This window comes from Pantherophis guttatus, chromosome 6 (genome assembly GCF_059756535.1).
Source record: "Pantherophis guttatus breed Tessera chromosome 6, ASM5975653v1, whole genome shotgun sequence".
NCBI lineage: Eukaryota > Metazoa > Chordata > Lepidosauria > Squamata > Colubridae > Pantherophis > Pantherophis guttatus.
Window position 1 is genome coordinate 81074192 of NC_142068.1, and position 25150 is coordinate 81099341.

The window sequence follows — 25150 nt, forward strand, 5'->3', positions numbered from 1 at the left end:
TGATTTCTAGGCCAGAACTTTAACCACTAAACCAAACTGGCTCTCCAGTTTTCAGTGCAAATATTTACAATTCCACTCTGCTTCCATCACTTACACAGCTACTGCGGTTACACACTGCACTACCTCAGCGAGACAGCCGAAGTGGTTCCATTATGTTGGGACAGAAGTAAATTGCATTGTTACACCCAGCAAAGTTTTAGTTTCTTATTCTAATTTAAGTATAAGAAAAGATTGTTTACAGATACTAACTACATATGTCCATTCTGACTTCTATTAAATTAGTCTGCTTGGTATTACTTAATTTGCAAATACTGCCCTGTGAGCATAAATTTTAAACATGGGTGATCTCTTTTTTTGCAACAAACATGGTACAAAACATGTTGTCCATGTCTAAGTGGAACTGCAAATATTAGATTTCATCATCACTCACGTAATACTAGTACCCTAAAGTTGTAAAAACCACTGGGTAAACAGAATTGTAAGTAATTATTTGTAACTATGTGAACAATCGATAGAATAAATACTCATTGTAGGTGTTTTCCTATGCTTCTGTTACAGTGAAATCCATTATATAAACAGTAATAATGTTTCACACTCAGGGGTAACATCAGAATTTTATATAATGTTGCAAGAAACACTGTTTACTTACGCATATCTTGGTTTAGAATCTGAAACCAGCAATAGAATAAACTTGGTGGGGGGGTTTTCAGTTTAGTGGAGCGGAAATTAAGATTCTGTCATCATACATATGCATACATTAATTCAAAAGATTTTAAAGATTAAAATATAATTGAAACCAGAGATTTTTGGCATCAATGGTTAAACAGCTAGACAAAAATCAAGGAACTTTCTTTTTATAAAAGATAACTTCAGTGATGCTACTATAGTCTGAAAAGCAGAAAGGTTCAGCAATACCCACAATGGAGGAATGATTGGTGAACATGATGGAATTTACAAAGATGACTAAATTTATTATTTTTGGCTTAGAGAAAAAAACAATATATTTATGATTTATTGGTATGATTTTTATATGACACTCTTCTCCAGAGACTCAGGGTGGCTTACAATGCGTTAAGCAATAGCCTTCATACTTTTGTATATACCTGCTTAGTAGGGCTTTCTCCCCCCCCTTTTAGCGGTGTTCTTTTTATACAAAGTCAGTTTATTGCCCCCACAATCCAGGTCCTCATTTTACCTACCTCGGAAGGATGGAAGGCTGAGTCAACCTTGAGCCTGGTGAAATTTGAACTTGCAATAATTGTAGGCAGCTGACAACTAAGTGCTACTTAGCAGCACTTTAGTCTGCTGTGCCACCAAGGCTCCATGATTGGCTGGGACCCCCCTTATAGACTTTTTACATACTGTAAAATGGAAAAAATGCATTTACGATTTGTGGTTAAAACCTGGATAATAGAAAAGAGCAACTTTTATTTTGTAATAATAGAATAAGAGATAACTTTATAATTGTACTTACATTTGCTGCAAAGAAAATCAGCTTTTATTTCTTTTCCTTCTTTTTTCCTGCACTTCTGCCTTTTGTCTTTTTCTTTTCCTGCTTCTGCTTTTTCTTGTTATTAGTTTGTTAGTTCTTTATGTTCATTGCAAAACTTTCAATAAAAATTGTTTTAAAATAATTAGATGAGGGATGGCACACCTTTGTAATAGTCATCTCTTGAGCAAGAAGGATTTCTGCTCAATTTTATCATGTTTATGTGGTTAGGTTTTGCATGGCCTCCTTTTACAGGTAGTCCTCAAATAACAACCATTTATTCAGTTACAATAGCACTGAAAAAAGTAACTTATGACTGTTTTATTACACTTACAATCGTTGCAGCATTCCCATGGCACATGATCAAAATTCAAGTGCTTGGCAGCTGGAATGTATTTATAACAAATGCACTGTCTCAGGGCCATGTAATTATCATTTGTCACCTTTCCAGATGGCTTCCAACGAACAAAGTCAATGGGGGAAGCTGGATTCACTTAATGACGTGATTCACTTAACTGTGGCAAAAAAAGTTTGTAAAATGGAGCAAAACTCACTTAACGACTGTATTGCTTAGCAATGGGAATTCTGGGCTCAATTGTGGTCCTAAGTCGGGGACTATCTGTATTTCCCCTACAAATGAACACTTTATTCTACTATCATTCAGATAGTAGAATAAAATGTCATCAGCATCAGATGATGAGATTAAGCTCTTTCTTTGAGTTATGAAGACATTTATTGAATTTGTATCCTGTCTTTATTATTATTAATACAAAAAATAACTCAAGGCAGTGAACATATTCAACATATCTTCCTCCTCCTAATTTCCCCACAACAACCTTTTGAGGTGGGTTGGGCTGAGAGAGAGTGACTGGCCCAAAGTCACCTAGCTAGCTTTCATGTCTAAGGTGGAACTTGAAATCATGTTGTCTGGTTTCTAGCCCGATGCCTTAACCATTAGAGCAAATTAACTCTCTTATATGTCCTTGGTGCATTAAATGCTTTTTCACATCTGTGCTAGCTATGGCCCATCTTAGAGAGATAGCATTGCTATAGTAGTTTGATGACTTCTTGATTAGATTACCTCAATCCACAAGATACCACAACAAGATTAGGGACTAGAATTACATGATCATCTCTTGAATTTCCTCAGTAGAAAGTGCTGATATGAACTGGTCAAGCACTTTGGTTTAAAGAGGAGATTTTACAAAGTACCTGTGACCGTAGCTTTTGGAGGAATGCCACTTTCTACAACTCAAGCTCATCTTCATCAGGTGGCCTCTCGTGTACCTGGAAGCACACCTTTATGGTAGTAGCCCCTCCCTCTGCTATATATATAAAAAGTGGTTTTCTATCAAGGCACCTGGTCTACCCCAACATGTGGGAGGGAGCATTCTGCTTCCCTTTCGCCTTTCAGCTCCAGTCCAGGAGCCCTCAAGCAGTCGCCCTTCTCCGGAGACTCAGGGCGGCTTACAGTGCGTTAAGCAATAGCCTTCATACTTTTGTATATTTTATACAAAGTCAGCTTATTGCCCCCACAAACTGGGTCCTCAATTTACCTACCTTAGAAAGGATGGAAGGCTGAGTCAACCTTGAGCCTGGCGAGATTCGAACTTACTTTAATTGCAGACAGCTGGTGTTAAATTACAGTGCCTTTGTCTGCAGAGCTATCCAGAGCTATTTTGCTGAAATATAGAAATATTATTTCTTTATCAGCAAAATACAAATTTGGTATACACACACACACACACACATATCCATGCATGCACATAAATATAAATGCTATATAAATATGTACGGTATATACATATACATAAACAATATGGTATTTATAAAAATGCATTAATTGTAAATATTTACGTGACCAGAGGGGATAAAAAATGTCACAATAATGCAACTACATAAATCAGATCATTGAACGTTATGCATGTCAAGCAATTATTGTGTTAATGGATCACTTTGGTTCCATATGAGCATTTGTAGCAAAATATTTGTACGAAGTTTATGCACTCTGGCTGGTTTATAATCAAATGTATTGGTTGCCCAACTTATAGTGAGTCTTTTTTCTCATTGACTTAGCTTCCTCCTCTCATTATCTGAATTATTTGTACCCATTTAACTCCTAGACAATTAGTTAATTCCATTTATTCATTGACTTAACGGTGATTAAATCGGACTGCCTCAAGGCTCTCACTTGTATGTTAGGTGAATTTATTATAAAGGCTACATAAATGGGAAGCAAGTAATGGAGTTCATACTGAGTTATGGTTTCTTTATTTGTAGTTTATTGAATAAATCACTACAGGCTTGGTGCATGCCACACGCAGTGTCTTAAATGATAGGCTACAGTTCACAAACCTCTGCTTTGGTGCTCTTTGTGAACCAAGTCATTATCTTTTGGAACAATTCTTGTATATTCAATTTAATAGCGCAGTCATAAACACGTCAAAGTGGAGAGAGCCTACCTGGAAAATAAGAAATATTAAATTACGGAAGCTTTTGCAACCAAGTGTGAAGCTAGAATTACTGAAGAAAATCAAGGACAAGTTCAATTTCTTATTGTTAATAATAAAAGCCTTGTATATTTAGTTTTAATAACTTTAGTTGCAATGCATCATTGAAGAGAGTACTTTATTCAGTTACAAATGTGCCACATAAAATACATAATCATTCATATATACATAAAAACCAACTCTGAAGAATCCCACCTCCACTCATTGAAAATCCTTGGAAATAGCTGGATTACTTTAATATGACATGGAAAACTACCTCTCCCATGAAGCTTTGCAGCTGCAGTTTGTCCTTTGTTTTCACCAATAAAAGCAAGCTTATTCAGGGGTGTAACTTTAGAGTCTCAGATGACATTTGTTCAGTGTATAAAGCCAATTGTAGTTGAGCTTTAGCATCACTGTTACATCTGTGGATTCTCGTGTAAATATTTTAAATAAACCTTGGCTGTTTAGACTCCCTGATTCTGAGAAAGCAGAGTGTGTTAAAAAAAATGGATGCAATATTCAGCTGCAGGCTGGAGGATATGGAAGATTATTATAGCTTGCTGGGATGTGATGAATTATCTACAGTAAGATAACTTTTAAATTTATATACCGTATTCTCTTTCCACCTTTGTCAATTGGTTGAATTTGAACTGTGTGTATAAGAAGAGTGTTGACTGTTTCTCGGTTTTCTATAATGTCCTCAAACCTGTACCTATTATAGTCATTAATCTGTTTAATCTTTTTCTTTCGCCATCTTCTGTAATACTGCTGGAAAAGTTTCTCTTGAATTCTGCATTGTTTATATATATAGTTGAACCATTGTGTCGTGTAAATGTGAAGTAGTCTGCAAAGAAAACTTGTGGATTTCTAGAAAGCTATTCATAACGCAACACAAGGTAAAAGGATGTTGTTTAGAAAATAACTCCTACGATGCTTGTCAAGTAAGGGGGCAACAGAGTAATTATCTGCTATGGTGAATCTTTCATAGGAAGTGAATTGTGGAATATTGACAAATCTTTTAGACTTTTAAGAATGTCTAAAATCTTGGATACATTACAAAATGTTCACAGTTCATTATATGTGATAAACACCCTTCAGTTATGAGCTAATAAGACTGTGCTGTGCTAAAGGTTGATGTTCCCAAAATTTGTCAGCAATTGTAAAATTTGTTAAAATTTGGAAAAACCATTTTCATTGGAAAATGGTTTTTCCAATGAAATAGTAATGATCAGGGCCCTTAGAATGTTTTTTAAAAATGTTCCCTTTTATGATGCAACTCTAGAGCACTTCTTTATACCATTGCTCCTCTCAGTGACTAGCCATGACTGAATTTGAGACTGCAGATGCCAAAAATTGAACCAAAAATATTTATTAGCAGTTCTACTACTGAGCAATGACCCTTTTTTGAGGTTATCACCACTTACCGGAGGTGGAAATACCTGTTTACTTGAATGAATGGTGTAATCTCTTGTGGTGAAAGTATGTGATTTTTGGAGTGGAGTAGTACGTAGTAAAGCTTTTGTTGTAACATTTTCTGTTGCTTGTACTTTTTCCACTATTCATTTTATGATCCTGTAAACACTGAAGCTTTAGTCAATATCGCTGATGGAAACAGTTAAGAAGAATGTAATTTTAGCTACTCTAGTAAAAATATTTTTCAGTTGACTTAAACAGCAACCAGGTTAAACATTTTGATTCTTAAAAATGTGTGATCTCAACTGTGGATTCTGAATTAAGGTTTCTAGATTTCCTGCTATGATAATGGAGAAGCCAAAAAGTTGCCTCTTTTATTGGCTTTCACCTGTTTTTTTTTTTTTTTAATTTGCACCGAGTCAATAATTGATGAGGTATCAATTTGTTTTTTTTTATAAGTATAGAAAAGTATTTCAAATATTTGCTAAATTTATTTATTTTTCAAAGGAAATATAAATAATAGTTGATTTGGCCACAAAGAATGTTAAACTGAAACTACTTGAACTACCTTACTTTCCACAAATACAAGTACCGGTATATAAGATCTCAGATGCTAATCAAAGATTTAATTTTAATTAGATTAATTTGCACAAGTGTATAATCAGATTTTATAAGCTAAAATGTGGATATTTTCTGAAAACAGAATAATACAATGTACTTTTGTTATTTTCAGTATGACGATTTAAAATTCATATTAAACTAATTAAAACCAAGTATAATGAAGGAGACATGTAATGTTTGGATTCACATTTTTAATATTACATTTAAGTGGTGATCTGCTACTACATACCTATTTTAGGCAGCACATTTTTTACTGGGAATTCTGATCTTCACTCAAATCTTTGAATTACAGTAGTAGCCAAAATTGTGGAAACCTTTTGGGAAAAGTGTATTTTTGAGGTTTGATAGCTAATAGCACCACTTTTTTTAGAGTTTCAAGATAATAATATTGCACTACTGGAATGGCCTGGGAATAGCCCAGACCATAATCCAATTGAAAATCTATGGAGCTGACTAAAGGAACTTGTTAGTCAGAAGCGACCCAGCAATAAAACCCAGTTAATAGAAGCAATCATTCAATCTTGGTTTCACATTATAACAGTGGCAGAACTAAAAGACTTGGTTCACTCCATGAGAAGACGTTGTAAGGCCGTAATTCACGCTAAAGGTTACCCAACTAAGTATTAACTGACATGGTGATAATTTTTGTATATCTCGTTTTTCTATGTCTTTCACTTTTCTTCTTTATACTGTAACTGCTATTCTAATAGCAAATCCTTCATAGAAATTATTGCATTATATTCTTGATTAAATTATCTTTCCATTGATATATAATTTTATGGCACTACTCTCCCCCCAAAAAGTGGTGTTATTAGCTAGTTTTAGAAAATACACTTTTCCCCCAAAAGGTTTCCACAATTTTGGCCACTGCTGTAAAATGAAGAGTATGTCAACTCTAAGCTAAATTCCATACTTTACTAGGTAGTGAGGATGCTAAAAACTGGTAGCTCCAGTTTTTAGCATAGAAATAACTCTTTTAGTCCTCACCTTAATGCTCTTTAGTCTGTTGGGAGTGGAGGTTTTGAGACTTGTACATTTGATACATGGTTGTTAAGTGAATCAGACGGCCGTGACTTTACTTGTTGGAAGCTGGCTGGGAAGGTTTGAATGGTGATAACCTGAAATTTGATCAGGGGACTGTGGGGATGCTGCGGCTGTCGTAAGTATGAGGACCAATCCTAAATTACTTTTTTCAGTGTCATTGTAACTTCAAACGGTCATTAAACGATTGGTTGTAAATTGAGGACTACCTGTAAATCATACTCTTAAATAGATAGATTTCTGTAATCATAGAAGTCCATAATTTTCACATATATAATGGTATGCTAGTATTTTACTTTCTCGCCCTTCCCTTGCATGCAGTGAGGATGTGAGCAATTCTTAAAAGATGCTCAGAAAAAGAAAAACATTAAAAAGACTCAACTTTCATGAATTGTTTTGGCTGTTTTTGCATAGGTTGAACAAATTGTTGCAGAGTTTAAAGTTAAAGCACTTGAATGTCATCCGGACAAGCATCCCGGAAACCCTCAGGCTGGTATGTCTCTCTTTTTCTTTCTGTAAACCATCATGGGGTGGAAGTGGATGTTCTTGGGCAAAGCAAACATCCTCAGTAGCACCCAGTGAACCAGAAAAAGGGAATGATATTCAAACGTGTAATTCCCTCGTCATGCAGATTTGGGTATCCTGTCTCAAATAAAGTTAGTCACCTTGTTGGTCAGCTGTTTAATTGCAAGTGTTCAAATCTTAGATCCTGCTAGGCTGTGACCTAGTCTATTTATTTATCTGATCCCCTTCCTTGAGGCTCTGGATAGATATCTAATCATGATGACTAGGGACATGACTCTGTTTGGATCTGGATTAATGCTGGGTTACCAATATTAGAACTAAAACCATGGCTCCTGGCCCTCTCAATTCCTGGCAAATAGATGGGGAAGAAATGGAGGTAGTGACAGATTTTACTTTCCTGGGCTCCAAGATCACTGCACATGGGGACTACAGCCAAGAAATTAAAAGACGCTTGCTCCTGGGGAGGAAAGCTATGGCAAATCTAGACAGCATACTAAAAAGCAGAGACATCACCCTGCCAACAAAAGTGCGTATAGTCAAAGCTATGGCTTTCCCAGTTGCAAAGTATAGCTGTGAAAGTTGAACCATAAGGAAGGCTGAGCATCAAAAAATTGAGGCCTTTTAACTCTGGTGCTGGAGAAGACTCCTGCAAGTCCCTTGGACTGCAAGGTGATCCAACCGGTCAGTCCTAGAGGAGATCAACCCTGACTGCTCTTTAGAAGGCCAAATCCTGAAGATGAAACTCAAATGCTTTGGCCACCTAATTTTGGCCACCTGGGAACAATTGAGGGCAAAAGAAGAAGAGGACGGCAGAGAAGGAGGTGGCTGGATGGAGTCACTGAAGCAGTAGGCGTCAGCTTAAATGGTCTCCGGGGGATGGTAGAGGACAGGAAGGTTTGAAAGGAAAGTTGTCCATGGGTTTGCGATGGGTCGGACATGACTTCACAACTAACAACAGCCAATATTAGGTGAAGGGGCCCTTCCCCACTTGTACTTAACCACAGCACAAATGCAGCTTAGTTTTGTGGCTTTCATCTAATCCTCAGGCTGTGCCTGTGAGGGGCTTAAACCCTCCTTAATTATATAAAGCAACTTTGTCCAGTCCCAGCCATATGCACCCATTTCATGGGAGGGAAATTAGGGGACTACCATGGTTAGAAACAGAGATAACAGAGGCAAGATCAGCAACAGAGAAAGCACGTTTCCTGTTAGTATAGTTTTCAGATGACTCAAGGCTGGCTAGAGAGCCCTTGATATACACTGGTGTGATTTTGTTGTCATCACCTAATGCCTAAATGGTGATTTGTGCAAAGGAGTTCCTCTTCCTGCTTGTTTATTGCATAAAAGCTTGGGAAGGGGGCTATTTGAAAGTGAAAAGCCACTGAAACTATTACATGCCTGCTGTCAATTGATCCCAAGTGAATCACACATCTTGAGCTCCCAGGGGAAGCCCAATGCAACATTATAAAAAGCCTATCCTGCACATTAATCTCAATTTCTTTCAAAGCTATTCCTCTTTTTTTAAAAAAAAAAAACCAATTCTTTCTCCATTAACACAAATCGATGCAGATGCACAAGACTGTCTCAGTCTCAAAGGGGCTTTTTTTCTTCAAAAGGCAACTGAAGCATGGATGTGTGGATAAATAAGAGCTAGGGAAAATACTGCACATTAATTAAAATGAATGGTGTGCGTGCTTCCTCAACCCCCCCAATTAAATAATTCATGATTCCTGTGTGTGTTGCAAAATTTGCGTCACTAAAAAGAAAAGCTACCACCTTCCTTTTGTCTGCATTGCTCCCTGTACAAGCACTTTCAGCCTGCAAAATGGTAAGAAGCAATTTAATCGGAAAAGCAATCTCTACAATGTTTGTATTTGTCAGCCCTTGTTAGCATTTGAATTTCATGTATTTCCAAACAAATATCCGTTTTAGTAAACCTGCATAAATGAAGAATCATTGTTGAGTCACCTTTCTGAACGGAAAGGTGACTCACCTTTCTGAACGGAAAGGTGACTCACCTTTCTGAACGGAAAGGTGACTCACCTTTCTGAACGGAAAGGTGACTCAGCTAAAACACACATTTTCATAATCTTTAGAGATGCTATTTCTGTTACCTGGAGGAGGACTAGAAAGATTTAAATCTCCTAGAGAGAAAATACAAAGAGCTCACCACCATAATGCAACCCACCAGATTGGTAATTGACCTTGGCCTCTTGAAGATGGATGGACTTCAAAGCTGGATGGGGAATTCTGGGAAATGAAATCCACCCATCTTCAAGAGGTCAAGGTTGAGAAACACCGGTATAGTAGATGTCATTAAAGGACTAGAGGAGGACATTTGGGTCATCTCCAGGTGGGTTAGGCAGGCCACAGGTTCTCCAGTCAGCATTGGAGATGACTGTTGAATCATGTGATGATCCTTTAGCTGCAATTCCCAGTGCTTCTCTGGGAATTAACTTTTTATTTTCTGTAATCTGACATGAACATTGGAGATTTTTCTTTTTGGGAGGGTTTTTTTTTTTTAGCCATTTGAAATCTTGAATTTCAGCTCCACCCCATTGAATTTTTGTGGCTTGGACTATTTTTTTTATTATTTATTTATTTGTTTAAATTTCTATACCGCAGCAAAGTCCAGGCATTGTTTTCCTAAATAATAAAAGCATTGAGGGATTTGATGTGCAATATGTTGATTATGTGCATGTTGAGTTTTTCAAGCCTCGTGTATTGTTCAAACGTTTATTATCATGTTGATTAGTTGTTGCTGCACAGCATGTTTTTAATGTTTCAACACCGACTTTGTTAGAAGTGCCAATAAAATAAATATATGTCTAATTTTATCGACCATTTACATTTTTATTCCTGTGAATAGTTGCTGTAGGGGCCCCAGTACACTGCTTTCCCTGGGGCCCATAATGCTGTTAAGACGACCCTGGTGTTTCTGGGCATTTTAGATAACAGCTTGGCTTCTCCTACAGTTTATTTTGCATTGCATTTATATCCCACTTTTCTTTTGCACAACTCAAGGCAATGTACATAATACTCCCTCTGCCTATTTTCTCTACAAGAACACAACCCTGTGAGGAAGCTGGCCTGAGAGATAGTGACTGGCCCAAAGTTACCCAGCCTGATTTTGGGGCCTAAGAGAGGCCTAGAATTCATAGTCACCGGCTTGTTCACCTGAACCACCACATACCAGACTGAAACTCCTAAATGTCATGAAACCAAAAGAGAATGATTTATCTTCTCTGATGGTAGCAAAAGAATACCCAGCAACATTCTAGACTGGGGCGGGCAATTAATTTTCTCAGTGAGCCACATGAGAAGCTGGGACTGTTGTGGAGGGCTGAATCAATAGGGTTGTGAAGATGTGTAGGCATGCAGACATGCACACGCATAAGTAAATTGAAAAAAAAAAGCAGTCACCTTCAAAGTAAAAGCAATCTATGAGGCCCAAACAGGGACAACCCAAAGGGCCAGATGTGGCCCCAGGAGCCAGGTCTGTTCTACGCTAATTGGTAGGCATGACATTAGGACTTAGCCTGAATAACAGAATAACAGAGCTGGAAGGGACCTTGGAGGTCATTTAGTCCAACCCCCTGCTCAAGCAGAAGACCCTGTACCCAGTAGTGGGTTTCAATTTAGTTTGCTACTGCTTTGCTCATGTGCACGCACGTGCGTGACACTTCTGCGCATGCGAGAAAAAGTTATGAATGCTTTCTTTTATAAAATGCCCTTCCATTTCTGTTTTATAGTGGAGAATTTTCAGAAGTTACAACATGCAAAAGAGATTCTTTCTAATGAAGACAGCCGAGCCCGTTATGATTACTGGCGAAGGAGCAAAATTGCTATCCCATTCCAGCAGTGGGAAGCCTTGAGCAACTCAATGAAAACAGTTAGTTTTGTCTTGTGCAGCCACATATTTCGGAGAAATGAACCGTTATACCCATTTGTGGGCGGGAAAGCTGGGTGGCAGAGTTATGGGTATTTTTTGTTCTTCACTACTCCTGGTACAACTCAAGAAGCTGATTATCACTTCTAATATCTTACCTGGCATAGGATCAGGTTATTTGTGGACCCACTTGCTTCCAAGGGTATCTGCCAGAGATGGTATTCAGCAGATTCTGACCAGTTCTGGAGAACTGGTAGCAGAAATTTTGAGTAGTTCGGAGAACCAGTAAATTCCACCTCTGACTGGACCTGCCCCCCATCTATTCTCTGCCTCCTGAGTCCCAGCTGATCAGGAGGAAATGGGGATTTTGCAGTAACCTTCCTCTGGAGTGGGGAGGGAATGGAGATTTTACAATATCCTTCCCCTGCCGTGCCTACCAAGCCATGCCCACCAAACCATGCCATGCCATGCCCACAGAACCGATCGTAAATAATTTTGAATCCCACCACTGGTATCTGCCTATCCCATATGCCCCAACAAGGAGAGCATGCTCTGTTTTCCCTCCTCAAAATAATGTCCTGCCTTCTCGGTGGTGGCCCCTGCCTTTTGTGACTTCTCTCTGACATACAGTTGGCCCTGATCCTACAGATGTTTAGAAAGGCGGTATAGACCTGTCTTTTTCTAAAGGCCTTTGGGTCAGGATAAATTCCCAATATGAGGAGTTATAATGTATCTCACTCTGGTCCCCATTTTATTTTATTTTTTTAAAGAAGGCTTTAATGATCTGTATTGATTGGTTTGATTTTTTTCTTTTTCTTTTTTGTATGTTACCCAGAATCACATTAGTTTGAATTGGGCAGCCATATACCCGTATTTTTTGGACTATAAGACACTCGGGACTATAAGATGCACCTAGCTTTTGAGGAGGAAAACAAGAAGAAAAGAAGAAGAAAAAAAATCTGCCTCTGCTTTTGCCTCCCAGCAGTTTGCCTCCTTGCAGCAAACAGCAAACAGCCTGGCCAGCTTCAAGCACAGCCTGATTTAGCACGAGCAGCTGATTGGTGGTTGGATCTGCCTCCCAGAATACCGTCTATCAGCTGTTCCAGGCTGCGGGGATCGCCATTGCCCATTGGTGCTGTTGCTGCCCATCGCCACTGCCACCTATCACCGCCTCCGTGCGCCCCATTTTCGGCCTCCACATGCCCCATTTTTGGCCTCCGCTTGTCCCGTTTTCAGCCCGTTCCAGGTGGCGGGGATAGGTGGCAATAGGTGGCAGAGGCCGAAGGGTGGGGTCTGGTAGGTGGGCAGGGCTTCGGCAACATTCGCCCTATAAGACGCACAGATATTTCCACCCACTTTTTTGGTGGGGGAGGGGAAAGTGCATCTTATCGTCCAAAAAATACAGTAAATGTTCCGAATAAATATATAAATGATGATGATAAATATACAAATTCTGATGACAGGGATTCAAAATATGCTGAGGACACAAAGACAACTCATCTAATTTAAAAGGAAAATGAATTTCCAGCAGAGGGGTATTATGCATCACCTTACGCCAAATCAGATTTTTATTTATGTATTTCCTATACAATAAACCAGCATTTTGACAGAAGAGAATATCTGTAGCTCTGGACTGAACTGTAGGGTCCTTGGTGTTCTCTGAGCTTGGTGGTTTTCTTGCAGATGTTTCATTAGCAAACTAGGTAACATCAATGCACTGATTTACTTATTTATTTATTTATTTATTTATTTATTTATTTATTTATTTATTTATTAGTCCAATTTATATGCCGCCCTTCTCCGTAGACTCAGGGTGGCTTACAATGCATTATAGCAATAGCCTGCATACTTTTATGTATATACCTGCTTATTAGGGTTTTTGCCCCCACCAAGCGGTGTTGTTCTATACAAAGCTGGCTTATTGCCCCCACAATCTGGCTCCTCAATTTACCTACCTCGAAAGAATGGAAGGCTGAGTCAACCTTGAGCCTGGTGAGATTTGAACTCGCACTAATTGCAGGCAACTGGCAGCTAAGTGCTAGCATTTCCTGGATAGCTCAGCAGACTAATGCATTGTAATTTAACTCCAGCTGTCTGCAATTAGTAAATTTGAATCTTGCCAGGCTCAAGGTTGACTCAGCCTTCCATCCTTTCTAAGGTAGGTGAAATGAGGACCCAGTTTGTGGGGGCAATAAGCTGACTTTGTAAAAATATACAAAAGTATGAAGGCTATTGCTTAATGCATTGTAAGTCGCCCTGAGTCTCTGGAGAAGGGCGGCATATAAATCAAATTAAAAAAAAAATTAACAGCACTTAGTCTGCTGCACCACCGAGGCTCTGATGATGTTGCCTAGTTTGGTAATTAAACATCTGCAAGAAAATAACCTGCTCAGGGAGCACCCAAGGACCCTCACAGTCATTTTGCACAACAACTTTAATAATCTATTGACCATGATGTCTGAGACTTAAGGGAACCGTAATTGAAAAAATCAGATGGCAGGAATTCTTCAAGACCTTATGTGGTGCCCTTTTCAGCCTTCCTGTGGGGCCAGATGGATGGAACCTTCTGCTTGCAAGAAGACATTCAGCCCTCTCTAAGCGGTTTACTGAGTCAGCGTATTGCCTCCAACAATCTGGGTCCTCATTTTACCCACCTCAGAAGGATGGAAGGCTGAGTCAACCTTGAGCCGGTGAGATTCGATCTGCTGAACTGCAGCTAGCAGTCAGCTGAAGTCGCCTGCAGTACTGCAATCTAACCACCGCGCCACCTCAGCTCTAGATTCCACCATGAATAGACAATTGTTCTTTCCCAACAGAAGAACAATCCTGTGTGCAAAAAGGGTCGTTGACTTTGCGACAAACCTATGAGGCAAAACTGGCCTGTGATAGTAAAAATACTCCTTCCCTCTATGTGAAAACTAAGAATAACTTTTTCTTAATTAAGCTCTGCTTGAAAATTGCTACAACCACTATCACTACCATTATCACTACGACTATCTCTACCACAATCAATTGATTTTGTCAAGTAAACAAAACAATTTATTAAGGATTCCCTTGAGTTCTTTATCTACAAACATGCACAAATACACACACACAACATTCATTCCTCAAAGTACCACTGGAAATTACCAATATCATCATCATCATCATTTATTTTAGTCATTGACTAACAAAATTAAAGCCATCCCATTGTGTCAGTTGTCAAATCTAAATACAGTGCTATAAGAATAACTAAAATTTAAGGGGTTGGCAGAGATATAAACCTGTACAATACCATTAAGTTAAACTACAATATCATCCTGAAACTTTTCTTCTCATTTACTGTATGTGAAAATGCTTGTTTTGTACTAGATCCTTATTTTGGCAATTAAATTATATTTAAAAAGATGTTTTCTTGTTCTAGTCAATGCATTGGGCTGTCAGAGATAAAAAAGAGCCAATGTTGGATGCTCCCGATTCAAATCGTAACGACAAGATGGCTGATAATTTTTCACTGAAGACAGAAATCAACGGGGATGATTTATTCAATGATAGAAAGGAAATGGAGGATTTTCAAATCTTTGATGGGAAACCGTTGTCACCAAAAAGCCCAGATTCGCCAGGTAAATCTGATTATAGCACGTTCTACAATGTGGAATACCACCACCGTCACAAACCCACTTACAAAATGTAATTGTATGCACAAATCCTCTTAACTGTCACATTATTTCTAGTCTTATGAATAATTCATTTTCTTTTCCTTACATGATTTTTCAGATCCAAATTGCTGGCACTTGCGCTTCCGTTGGTCGGGTGACACTCCATCTGAACTTCTGCGGAAGTTTAGAAATTATGAAATATGAAGCAGAACATCAAATATGTATGAAGGATGAAACGTGTTGAATGTGGTTTTCACTGTTTCAATATTTTTGTATATGTTTATCATAGAGTGGCTGCTTATATGTATTTATGTCCCTTCATATATATATATACTTTATGTTAGGGTGGTACCTACTCTGCAAATGTTTCAAAAGAGCTGCTTCAGAACGTGTGTGCAACATATGTAAGGAAACCATGCAGCTGTCCATCTTTTTTCAGGTGAACTAGAGCAGGGGTCACCAACCTTTCGGACTTCAGGGACCACTAAATTCATGATTTTAAATCCCGCGGATCACTAATATGATCTGCCTAATGACCAGCTGTGTGGGTGTGGCTAGGTGGTCATGTGACTCAGTGGGCGTGGCCAACTAGATGTCACTCGCGTCAAGAGCTGCCTCGTCAGCCTCTACTTGCCCCTCCCCTCCCCTCCCAGCCACTCCTCGCCACCCGGGCTCCTTAGGGCCCCAACAGGAAGCAGTTGTTGGAGCTAAGCAGCCACCATGAGAAAGAGTTGGCAAAACAGCTGGCTCAGTTCAAATTGGATCTGATCAAGAAGGAGGCTCAGCAGAAGCACCTCACTGAGGACTATGAGCATAGACTTTCCAAGCAGAGGGAAGACCTGTGGGAGTGCAAGGCCAGGTACCGGCACCTGGAGGCTCAGCGGGCTGAGATGGTCAGCCAGTTCCAGGCCATGATGCAGTCCCACTGGAACAAGGCCCTCTTCTCTTTGCCACCAGTGGCACTTCCCTCCAGCCTTCGCCCAAAGCCCTGCATCAGGAGGCTGAAGCACACCCCAAGTCAGAATTTCTCCCCCCCCTCTGACCTGCACAAAAAGACCCCAGAGGGGGAGACTCTCTGCAGCAACACAAACATTCATTGCACATATCTGTCTCAGGGGCTGTAGTCTGAGAACCCCTGATTTAGTGCAATATAAAAAATGCAAATAATTTTTCTGTGGACCATCAAAATTTTCTTGTGGACCACCAGTGATCCATGGACCACCAGTTGGTGACCTCTGAACTAGAGAAAATATGTAGCTCTTTTAAAACTTGCATGTAGAATTGGGTTCTTAAAGTAGCAGCAGCATTTTTCAAGCTCGGATGTATGCCTGAAGGGGGGAAAAAAAGCAGGCTGCTGTAATGAATAGCAGAGAGGTGCTGGGTTTATGCAAAGTTTGAAGCACCGCTTCTGAACAATTTTTGAAATGTGTGTGACTTCAGAAATATATATAACTTGTGCAGTTATGTATAGTATTTTAAATTTTGTACAGTAATATTATTCTTATATAAATTATAATGTGAAACATTGTAGTTTCTGAACTAGATTCATTCATTGCATGGATAATATATCGGTGCATTTAGTCCTGTTTTCAAAACTGTATCCTTAACAAAATTTGTTTCCTATAATTGTAGAACCATTAAGAAAATTATCTGCTGTCACCTTAACATTCTTTATTTCTAATTTCTATTTCCAGCTATATTCCATCCTATAGAAATGAATTCACAGATTTTAGCCCTTCGGGTCTGTCATTCCCATTCCTATTATGTCTCCTTTTATTTGTCTTGCTATATCCTGTTGCTTGCGAAACCTTCCAAATGATATTGGTAATACTATCTCCATATCCCTCTTCAAAGTCCACCTTTTCTAAGAAACATTTCATCTAATTCTTTACATCCTTCACCCCAGCAAAATCGTATACTTATCTTGCTGTTCTTAATATCCAGGGTCAAAATACACACCATGTTAGAGTTACATGTATTTTTACTGCACGTAAAAATAGCTACAAGCTTGAGGTTCTCCAGTGCTAATCAGGACTTTGCCACACGGAATACTGTATTACAGAATAATAAAGTTGGAAAGGACCTTGGAGGACTTCTAATCCACTCCCTGCTCAAACAGGAGCTCTCCTATACCATTTCAGACAAATGGCTGTTTAATCTCTTCTTAAAAACTTCCAGTGATGGACACCCACAATTTATGAAAATGGAAATTAAAATGAATGGAATGTAATGAAAATGGCCTGAATTTCCTGCACCTCATGGTGATTTTAATAAAAAGATAATTATGCTGACATATTTTCAGATATTTTCTTTTCTTCTGTCCCTTGGTTCTCTCACTGCCAGCATTTAGTAAATAATATATGAATGTGACTTGCCTTTTTTTTTTTTAAATGATACCTTGTAAATATTATGTATTTGGATGTCACTAATATCATAGAAACAAAAGTACATCCCACTTCAGAAACTGAAGAATTACTAATCTTGTACAGTATCAACTCTTAAGGTGAAGTTTATGTTTCAGTTAAATGTATTTTATTCTTTATTCTTCCATTGATGTTCATGTTGTATATTGTTCAGAATTCAATAAACTGGTTGTTGAAATTATTCAGGCAGTAAGGTGGACATCTTATCAGTTTAGAATCATGACATGAGGAAAGCAGAAGCTACCCTTTTTTTGTGAAATGCAAATGTCAGGGTTTTGAAGGGGTAACAGAAAATCCTCTTTTAAGAGGGGGGGGAAAGAATATCATTACTTGCTGAGGAACTGCAATCAGCTTCATGATTCTTGCAATCACAGACAATCATTGAGAACACATCACTGTAGGGCTGGGTGGAGCTACAAGTTCTCAAATGGGGTAGACCTCTGTTTAAATACGAATCTTTGATCTGATGAAAAATGGAATACACTTCCATAATTTGTAGTTGAATAGGAACTGGGTGTCAGACCTGGAAGCCATCTTTTACGTTTGGGCCTTCAGGCCTGCCACATCATCTTCTGTGGGAAAATGGGAGGGGGGATTGTGTAGAGTATGGGTGATATGCAGGGGTGGGTTCTAAATTTTTTTACTACCGGTTCTGTGGGCATGGCTTATTTTGTGGGTGTGGCTTGGAGGTCATGTGACTAGGTGAGCGTGGCTAGCTGGTCAGAGTCATTTCTGGAAGGTCCTCGCACTTACGACCAGTCCTCGCACTTACGACCCGACTCATTTGTTTGCTTTTAACACTGATCAGCTGTAGGACGGCCCTTTGAAGCCCCCCGGCAAGAGTTTAAACAGTTTTTTTCCCTCTAGTCATCAGCTGGGACTCAGGAGGCAGCAATAGATTGGGGGTGGGACCAAATAAAAGGTAAGAATAACGTGGGGGGGGGGTGGGGGGGTGGGAGAGCGGGGGGGGGGAGAACCGGTTCGGTGACATATCATCACCGCTACCGGCTCGGCCGAACTGGACCGAACCGGGAGGAACCCACCACTGGTGATATGTAGTCTGTAGTCAAAATAACATTCCTTGCTCAGAGTAAAGGACGCATTGCCCTGGCACCTGGAGTCGGATGATCGGGAGGTGTCTCCAGTTTGGATTGTGGATGATTGGACCATGTGATGGACATATGGGTGCTGGGCAGGGACTTGAACTTTCACTTGGGTGGGGAAAACCTGGAAACTTTTAGATTCCCGTTTTCCCAGATGTGCCAATATGACATCTCTAATAAAAAGTAACTGAGGAAATCCAAGCCTCTGAGTTTTCTTTTGTTGAGGGTGTTACTTGGAACTCTGACACTGGGAGCTCGTTTCATCTTTAAGCCTGCCTGTATTTCTTAGTATCATTTATCAAAATAAGATCCATATATATATGTGTGTGTGTGTGTGTGTGTGTGTGTGTGTGTGTAAAATATGGAAGAAGACTGGCTTTTGACGTTTGTATTGCTTCCAAGAAACATGCATGTTCATAAAAAATCCCAGCCAGAGTTCATGAAGGGCATTCTTGCAGTCAAAGAAAAATAATTGGTGGATGAAATAAAATCATTTTCTATGTAATTGAGAATTTTGGAACAAACTTTAATGAAGAGCTTGGACTAGAAGATCTCCAAGGTCCATTCCATCTTGATTTTTGGGGAGGAGAGCAGGGAGTTTACCTTTCCCTAGCTCTTAGCTAGCACATCTCTGATTGCAATAGATGTAAATCCTATTCAGTGGGCAGGCATTCATCAAAAATAGGTCTAAAGAATAACCCAGTGCCAAAACATTTAGAGTTCATACATAGCACCAATTGAAATAAGAAACTCAGGGAAGACAATTCTTGTAGGCATGATAATCTACTTTGCAATGTAAAAAGAAACTGGAGTTGCAAAAGGGTCTAAAATTCAAAGCACCTAGAAGCAGGAGGTCAGTCAAAAAAGTCAAGATGGTCTGCCATCTTAACTTTCGTGATACCCACCATCTCCCGAGGCACTTGATGGGGATAATTTGCCTTGAGTTATGGCAAATCAAGGCTCTCCCATCCAATTCCTGTGGATGACGTTCCTAATTCTGCAATTTTGTTCACCAGGTCCATATATACATGGGATCTTGTAGAGAGCAGACACATACCGCATCATCATTAGTTCAGGCCCTATAAAACTCTAGCACAGTTCTGCAGTCATCTACAAATAGCAGGTCCCAGATTTAATGGATACCACTCTTTCAAACGATCAGGTAGTGGATCAGAAAATGCATTTGCATTCATCTTTTGGGAGCCACGGCAACACCAGTTCTCTGACCTGACATAATGCACAACCTTATGTTTTCAGATGTTAATTATTCTATTCCGTGCTCTGATCCTTAACAGGTTTTGAATCTGTATCAAGTCTGCAATTCTATGGATGTTACCATAGGATTAAATGGTGATGATCTTCCAGGCTGTTGTGCCATGGTCTAATTATCTGGCATCCTGATATTTTGCCAGAATCTTCAGGGGTGCAAACGATCTGCTTCATACTGTAGCTCACTTCCTGGCAGTTCCTGTGGAACTGAGCTGGAACCAAACAATTTCTTGTGGATGTAACAGAACTAATTAGCCATTCACTTACCTTCGCTACTGGTTCGTAACTGTGAGCGTGCGTTTGTGCGTGCTCGCTTTTCTCGTGCATGGCACTTCTGCACATGCTCAAAACCTTTTGCGTATGCGCAGAGCATCCGTAATGACGTTCGGGCAGGTGGGCGGAGCCTCCCGCCGCCGCTACCGGTTCACCTAAACCAGGGCGAACCGGTAGAAACCCACCACTGCATTGGACCATGTCACTGGAATTCTGGAAAGCCATTTTCTGATTGGTTCTTTCTCTAGCTGAATTTATAATTCATCCGAGTTGAAGAAGAGATTGTAATTCCACATTCCAAATTAAAACCGACCAGGCCGAGGCCCTATCTGGGCTACAAAACTCTCAAGGATTTGCAGCCTTCCAGATTTTTGGCAACCCAATATGGTATCCCATATCCCAACGATAATCCATCTGTCCTAAGTGGAAATATTTTTTGCAGGGCAATCAAGCTGTCATTCAAAATGCTTACCTTGCTCTTATGACTAAACGGTATCGCTGTCTTTTATCCCCAGACACAGGACAATAGGATCTGCGTTCGGCAAGTTGATGAATAACGTTATTGGTTTCTTTCTTTTTTTTTTTTCTTTTTTTAATTTCCTGAGGCAGTCTCCATCCTTGGCTAAATTCATAAGAAATGAGCGGCTGCACCGTGTGATCCGATGTGCTTGCCAGTGAAAGCAATGTAATAAACGGATATAATTGCAAAGCAAGCGATAAATCTGTCTTCAGGAGAGCAGGCATTTTATATTTTCAGATTCAGATCCTGTGATATCCATCAGCTGCCGTTATTAGTTTCTTGGCATCTGTTTGATTTATTGCTATCAGACACGCTGCTGAGGCTGCACATGGGGGCGGGGGGAGCTATTGATGTTTTGGTAGTCACTTTGTGCTCTTCTTCAATTTCCTTCACTTCCAGCTACCTCAGCAGTTGGCTGTCTATTTGTCATGCTCCAAGGGCTAGATTTAAAAGGTGTTATTCCTGGGTGAGGGAAGAGAGCTTGTAGAGAGGCAGTATTCTGCCCCAGCTACAAACCCCAAAGAACGCAGCACACACAAAGTCTGTACAAACCTTAGTTTACTAAATTAAATCAGTTTTTTTTTCAAACAAAGGCTGTTAATTAACTTTCTTAACAGCCTACAAGAATCCAAAGAATAAATAATCTTAATCTTACTATGGTTGGCAGAAAGCCCAGAAGCAATTTGCAGAGAACTAAGATCAAGGCACGAAGGAGAATGAATGAAGTTGTTCCTTACAAATTGCTTCAGTTGGTGTTCCTCCTTAAATAGGCTAAGGGAGTGGCGAATTAGCCCCAAGCCTTACTCTCGAGGAGACCTCCTCCTGAGGAGTCACTCCTGCCTTTTGGCAGTTTTGCGTGCCCGTGCATCGAGAAGAAGCTCCTCTTCTTCGTCTTCTTCACTTAAGGGAGCTTCTGGAGGTTCTGAAGGCCCTGTCTGAAACCCCGCCTCTGGCACCACATCTTCTCCAGCCTCATTGTCTGACTCGAGTACCAGCTGCACAGGCTGCTGGCAGAGCACCATACCTGCCTCCTTGCTGTCCGAATCAGCCACCAGCCGCACAGGCCGCATACGGGCCACAACAGACAGAGACAGGCTGATCTATGGAATTAAAGACTAGTCGTGCATATTATTTGAGACTGAACTCCAAAAAAATGTAGTGGTCCAGGAAAGAGAAGGCCTGACGATAAAAAGCAGCATGGCTTCTCATGCCTTCTTTTCTTCCTGCCGCCGTAAACAGAGTTGAACCGTTCTTTTGCTGCAAAACTGGATTGCTGCTCAATGCTCCAAGAGCACGTTTGTGTTTCTATCCTTAGCCTCCAGGCTTGCTTCTTAGCTGTAACAATTTTAAGTGGAGTGGACTAACTTCCCAATCCCTCCCATTTCAGGAGTTGAAGTCTACTCGTCTTAAAATTGCTAAGGTTGAGAAACACTGCCTTTTAGGCCATCAGGTACAAACCACTTCCTTTTTAATTTTTTTTTTATTTATACATTTTTCCAATTATTATACAAAAGTGCTTAGTCAACAGTGTATTGTCTTCTTCTTGCCCCTCACTCATTTACTTTATTTATTCATTTACTTTATTTACCTTTTTATTTATTTTACTTATTTTTAATTGACTTTTCATTTAATAATAATAGTAATTTATTTATTTAGACTTTATTTACTTCACTCATTTACCATTGTGTTGTGTGATTGTTCCATTTGTGCTTCTGGTCTCTCACTCGTTTCCACGCTTGCAATAGCTCCAGTGTTTTCTGGAACGCTGACAGTATTGCTACCAAGGATTCAAAATGGCCACCAATGTATTAAGCCTTTACCCAACCCTAGAAACAAAGTGGGACATGTTGTTGTTGTTGTTGTGCCTTTGAATGATTGCTGACTCCTGGTGAATGTTTGGACAAGTCCCCACAGGTTTTTTGGCAAAATTTCAGAAGTGGTTTGTCACTGCTTTCTTTCTAGGGCTGAGAGAGAGGGACTGGCCCAAGGTCACCCAAGTTGATTTAGTGCCTAAGGCAGGGGTAGAATTCATAGTCTTCTGTTTCCTAGCCTGGTGATTTAGCTACTACACCAGGGGTGTCAAACTCAATTTCATTAAGGGATGCATCAGGGTTGTGTTTGATCTCGGGGGAGTTGGCATGGCCAGGGTAGGCGTGGCCAGCTTGGCATCACTCATGTTGGGGGCGCCTGTGGTGGCTGGAGTATTCTGCCACCACAAACAGGCTTGTTCTGTCCCTGTCGCACGCACGCACACACACAAACAGACAGCTAGGAGTTAATGAATCAAACAGTCAGGAATTTCTTTAAGATAACAGACTTGGCAGCGAACCATGAACTGCCTGCCAAGAGATTTTACTCACTAAGGGAGGTTTTTTTCTCCTCAGTCCGATATACCAAATTAATTCCACAAAGCAAAGAATTGTCAAAGTCCAGTCCGAAGAAATCCAAAAAGAGATTCTAACAGGGTTCTAGAAACACGATATGATTTCCGAGCTTTTCAATTTGTCCGTCACAAGGCCTGAATAGCCAACACACCCCCTTTTATCCCTTGTGGGGTGTGGTCCAGTGACTCAGCTCAATCTCTGGCCCGCCCAAGCCTCTTTCTCTGCTGCGCGTGCTTATCCTTCCGGCGCTGTCTGGGATCCAGCCAAAACTCATCCCCCTCGCTCTCTATCTGCGGCTGCTCCGAAGTGCCTTGCTCCTGGCATATCTCTTGCCTTCGGAGGAAACCTGAGGCATTGCCAGAGAGGAGGGTCCTGGAGAGGGAGGCCTTGCCAAATCCTCTCCTTCACCTTCTGAGTCCTCTCCCTCTGTTAGGACAGGCTCGGGGGTCAGAGTCACAACAAGGTTGGTGAGCTCCGTTTCCGGCCAGGATGGCCTCCTGTAACCTTCTGCCAGTGAAAACGGAGCTTGGGAGGGCCTGTGCTCCATTTTTGCTGGCGGAGGCACCGTGGGTCAGTCCTTCACTGTTTCCAGGGCAACCCTGTGGGCCGGATCTGGCCTGTGGGCCTTGAGTTTGACACCCCAGTACTACACCAAACTAGCTGTCTAACAAAGTTGAATGTATTTGAGGAAGAGCTTTTAACTTGGCTGTATCTACTGTGTGGAGCATCACAAAGACTGCTACTAACTGTTGAAATACAGCAAGGCAGTCTACCTCTCTGTCACAATAACTGCACACATTAGCAATCTAGCTATATAAAGATGGCGAGTACACAAGGCTAGGATAAAACATGATTGAATAGTGTCATACTTAAGAATAAGCCTCTAAAATTTACTGGGTTAAAAAATTTGACACGATGTTCGCCATGCTGTCAAATTTTGTAATCCATACATTTTTTTTTTTACTGATTCATTGTCTCACTTTATTTAAATTCACTTTATGTGGGGTTTTGAGGGGAATATAATCCTTGCATAAAGCAAAGGAATCCTGTACATGAAGATGAAAAATAGGGTGATATTGTAGGAATAATGCAATTGAATATGCTGTGCAATTGCTATAAAGACATTGCATGTTGTAAAGGTTTTACTGGACTATCCAAAGTTTAAACAATGAAAAAAAAAGGGGGGGTATTATTTCCTGGCATAAATATTAAATTCTGGTAAAAATTCCAAAATGAACTGAATGCATCAAAACTATGGAATATTGTTGTGTTTTTTATTAAGATGTAATGACCTGTTGTACTTGCTTTAATAAATGTCGGTTTCGGAACATTAAAATTAATAGCACATGCTTTGATGATGTGGAAGCCTTTTTAATTAAACCATGATGCCACAAAGTCCATTAAATATTGCTTAATTTTTACAAATAGGTCTGTACTGCACGTAAGCATTTAATGAACCCATGTCACCAAAGTTATGCAATTTTTTTATTGCTGTCAAAAGGGAACAATTGGTCTAAATTTAAGGATCGCTTAAATAAAAGAACTGCCTTGTATATGTACCTAGACAAGAAAATGTATTAAAGCTTCATATACTTGATGTATATGTACATGTATATGGAGCCTTGGTGGCGCAGCGGACTTAGTGCTGTTTAAGTAGCACTTAGCTGCCAGCTGCCTGCAATTACTGCAAGTTCAAATCTCACCAGGCTCAAGGTTGACTCAGCCTTCCATCCTTCCGAGGTAGGTAAAATGAGGACCTGGATTGTGGGGGCAATAAGCTGACTTTGTATAAAAAAGAACACTGCTTAGGGTGTTCTGTCCCCAACCACATGCACACACACCAACAGACGTTCAAGAGTTAAAGACCAAACCAGCCAGCAAAATCCTTTTCCTTATGATAACGGAACTTGGCAACAACCTGCCTGCCAAGAGTTTATTATTTACAAAGAGGAGAGATAACTTCTCCCCACTTCTGATACATCAAAAGAAACAGCTCAATAATTACAGAGTCAAATCAAGTCCAGAGATAATCCAGTAAAGTCTTATAGCCAAAAGTCTGGCAATGCAGAA

At 40.0% G+C, this 25150-nt stretch overlaps 1 protein-coding gene across 1 annotated transcript; it reads left to right on the forward strand.

The window, feature by feature from the left end:
- Window positions 1-4342: 4342 nt before the first annotated feature.
- Window positions 4343-17712, forward strand: DNAJC12 (DnaJ heat shock protein family (Hsp40) member C12). The gene is made up of 5 exons (XM_034438680.3): window positions 4343-4565; window positions 7471-7549; window positions 11334-11473; window positions 14874-15072; window positions 15227-17712. The coding sequence occupies exons 1-5, from the start codon at window positions 4488-4490 to the stop codon at window positions 15310-15312; spliced, it is 582 nt and encodes a 193-aa protein (XP_034294571.1). The 5' UTR covers window positions 4343-4487; the 3' UTR covers window positions 15313-17712.
- Window positions 17713-25150: the final 7438 nt, after the last annotated feature.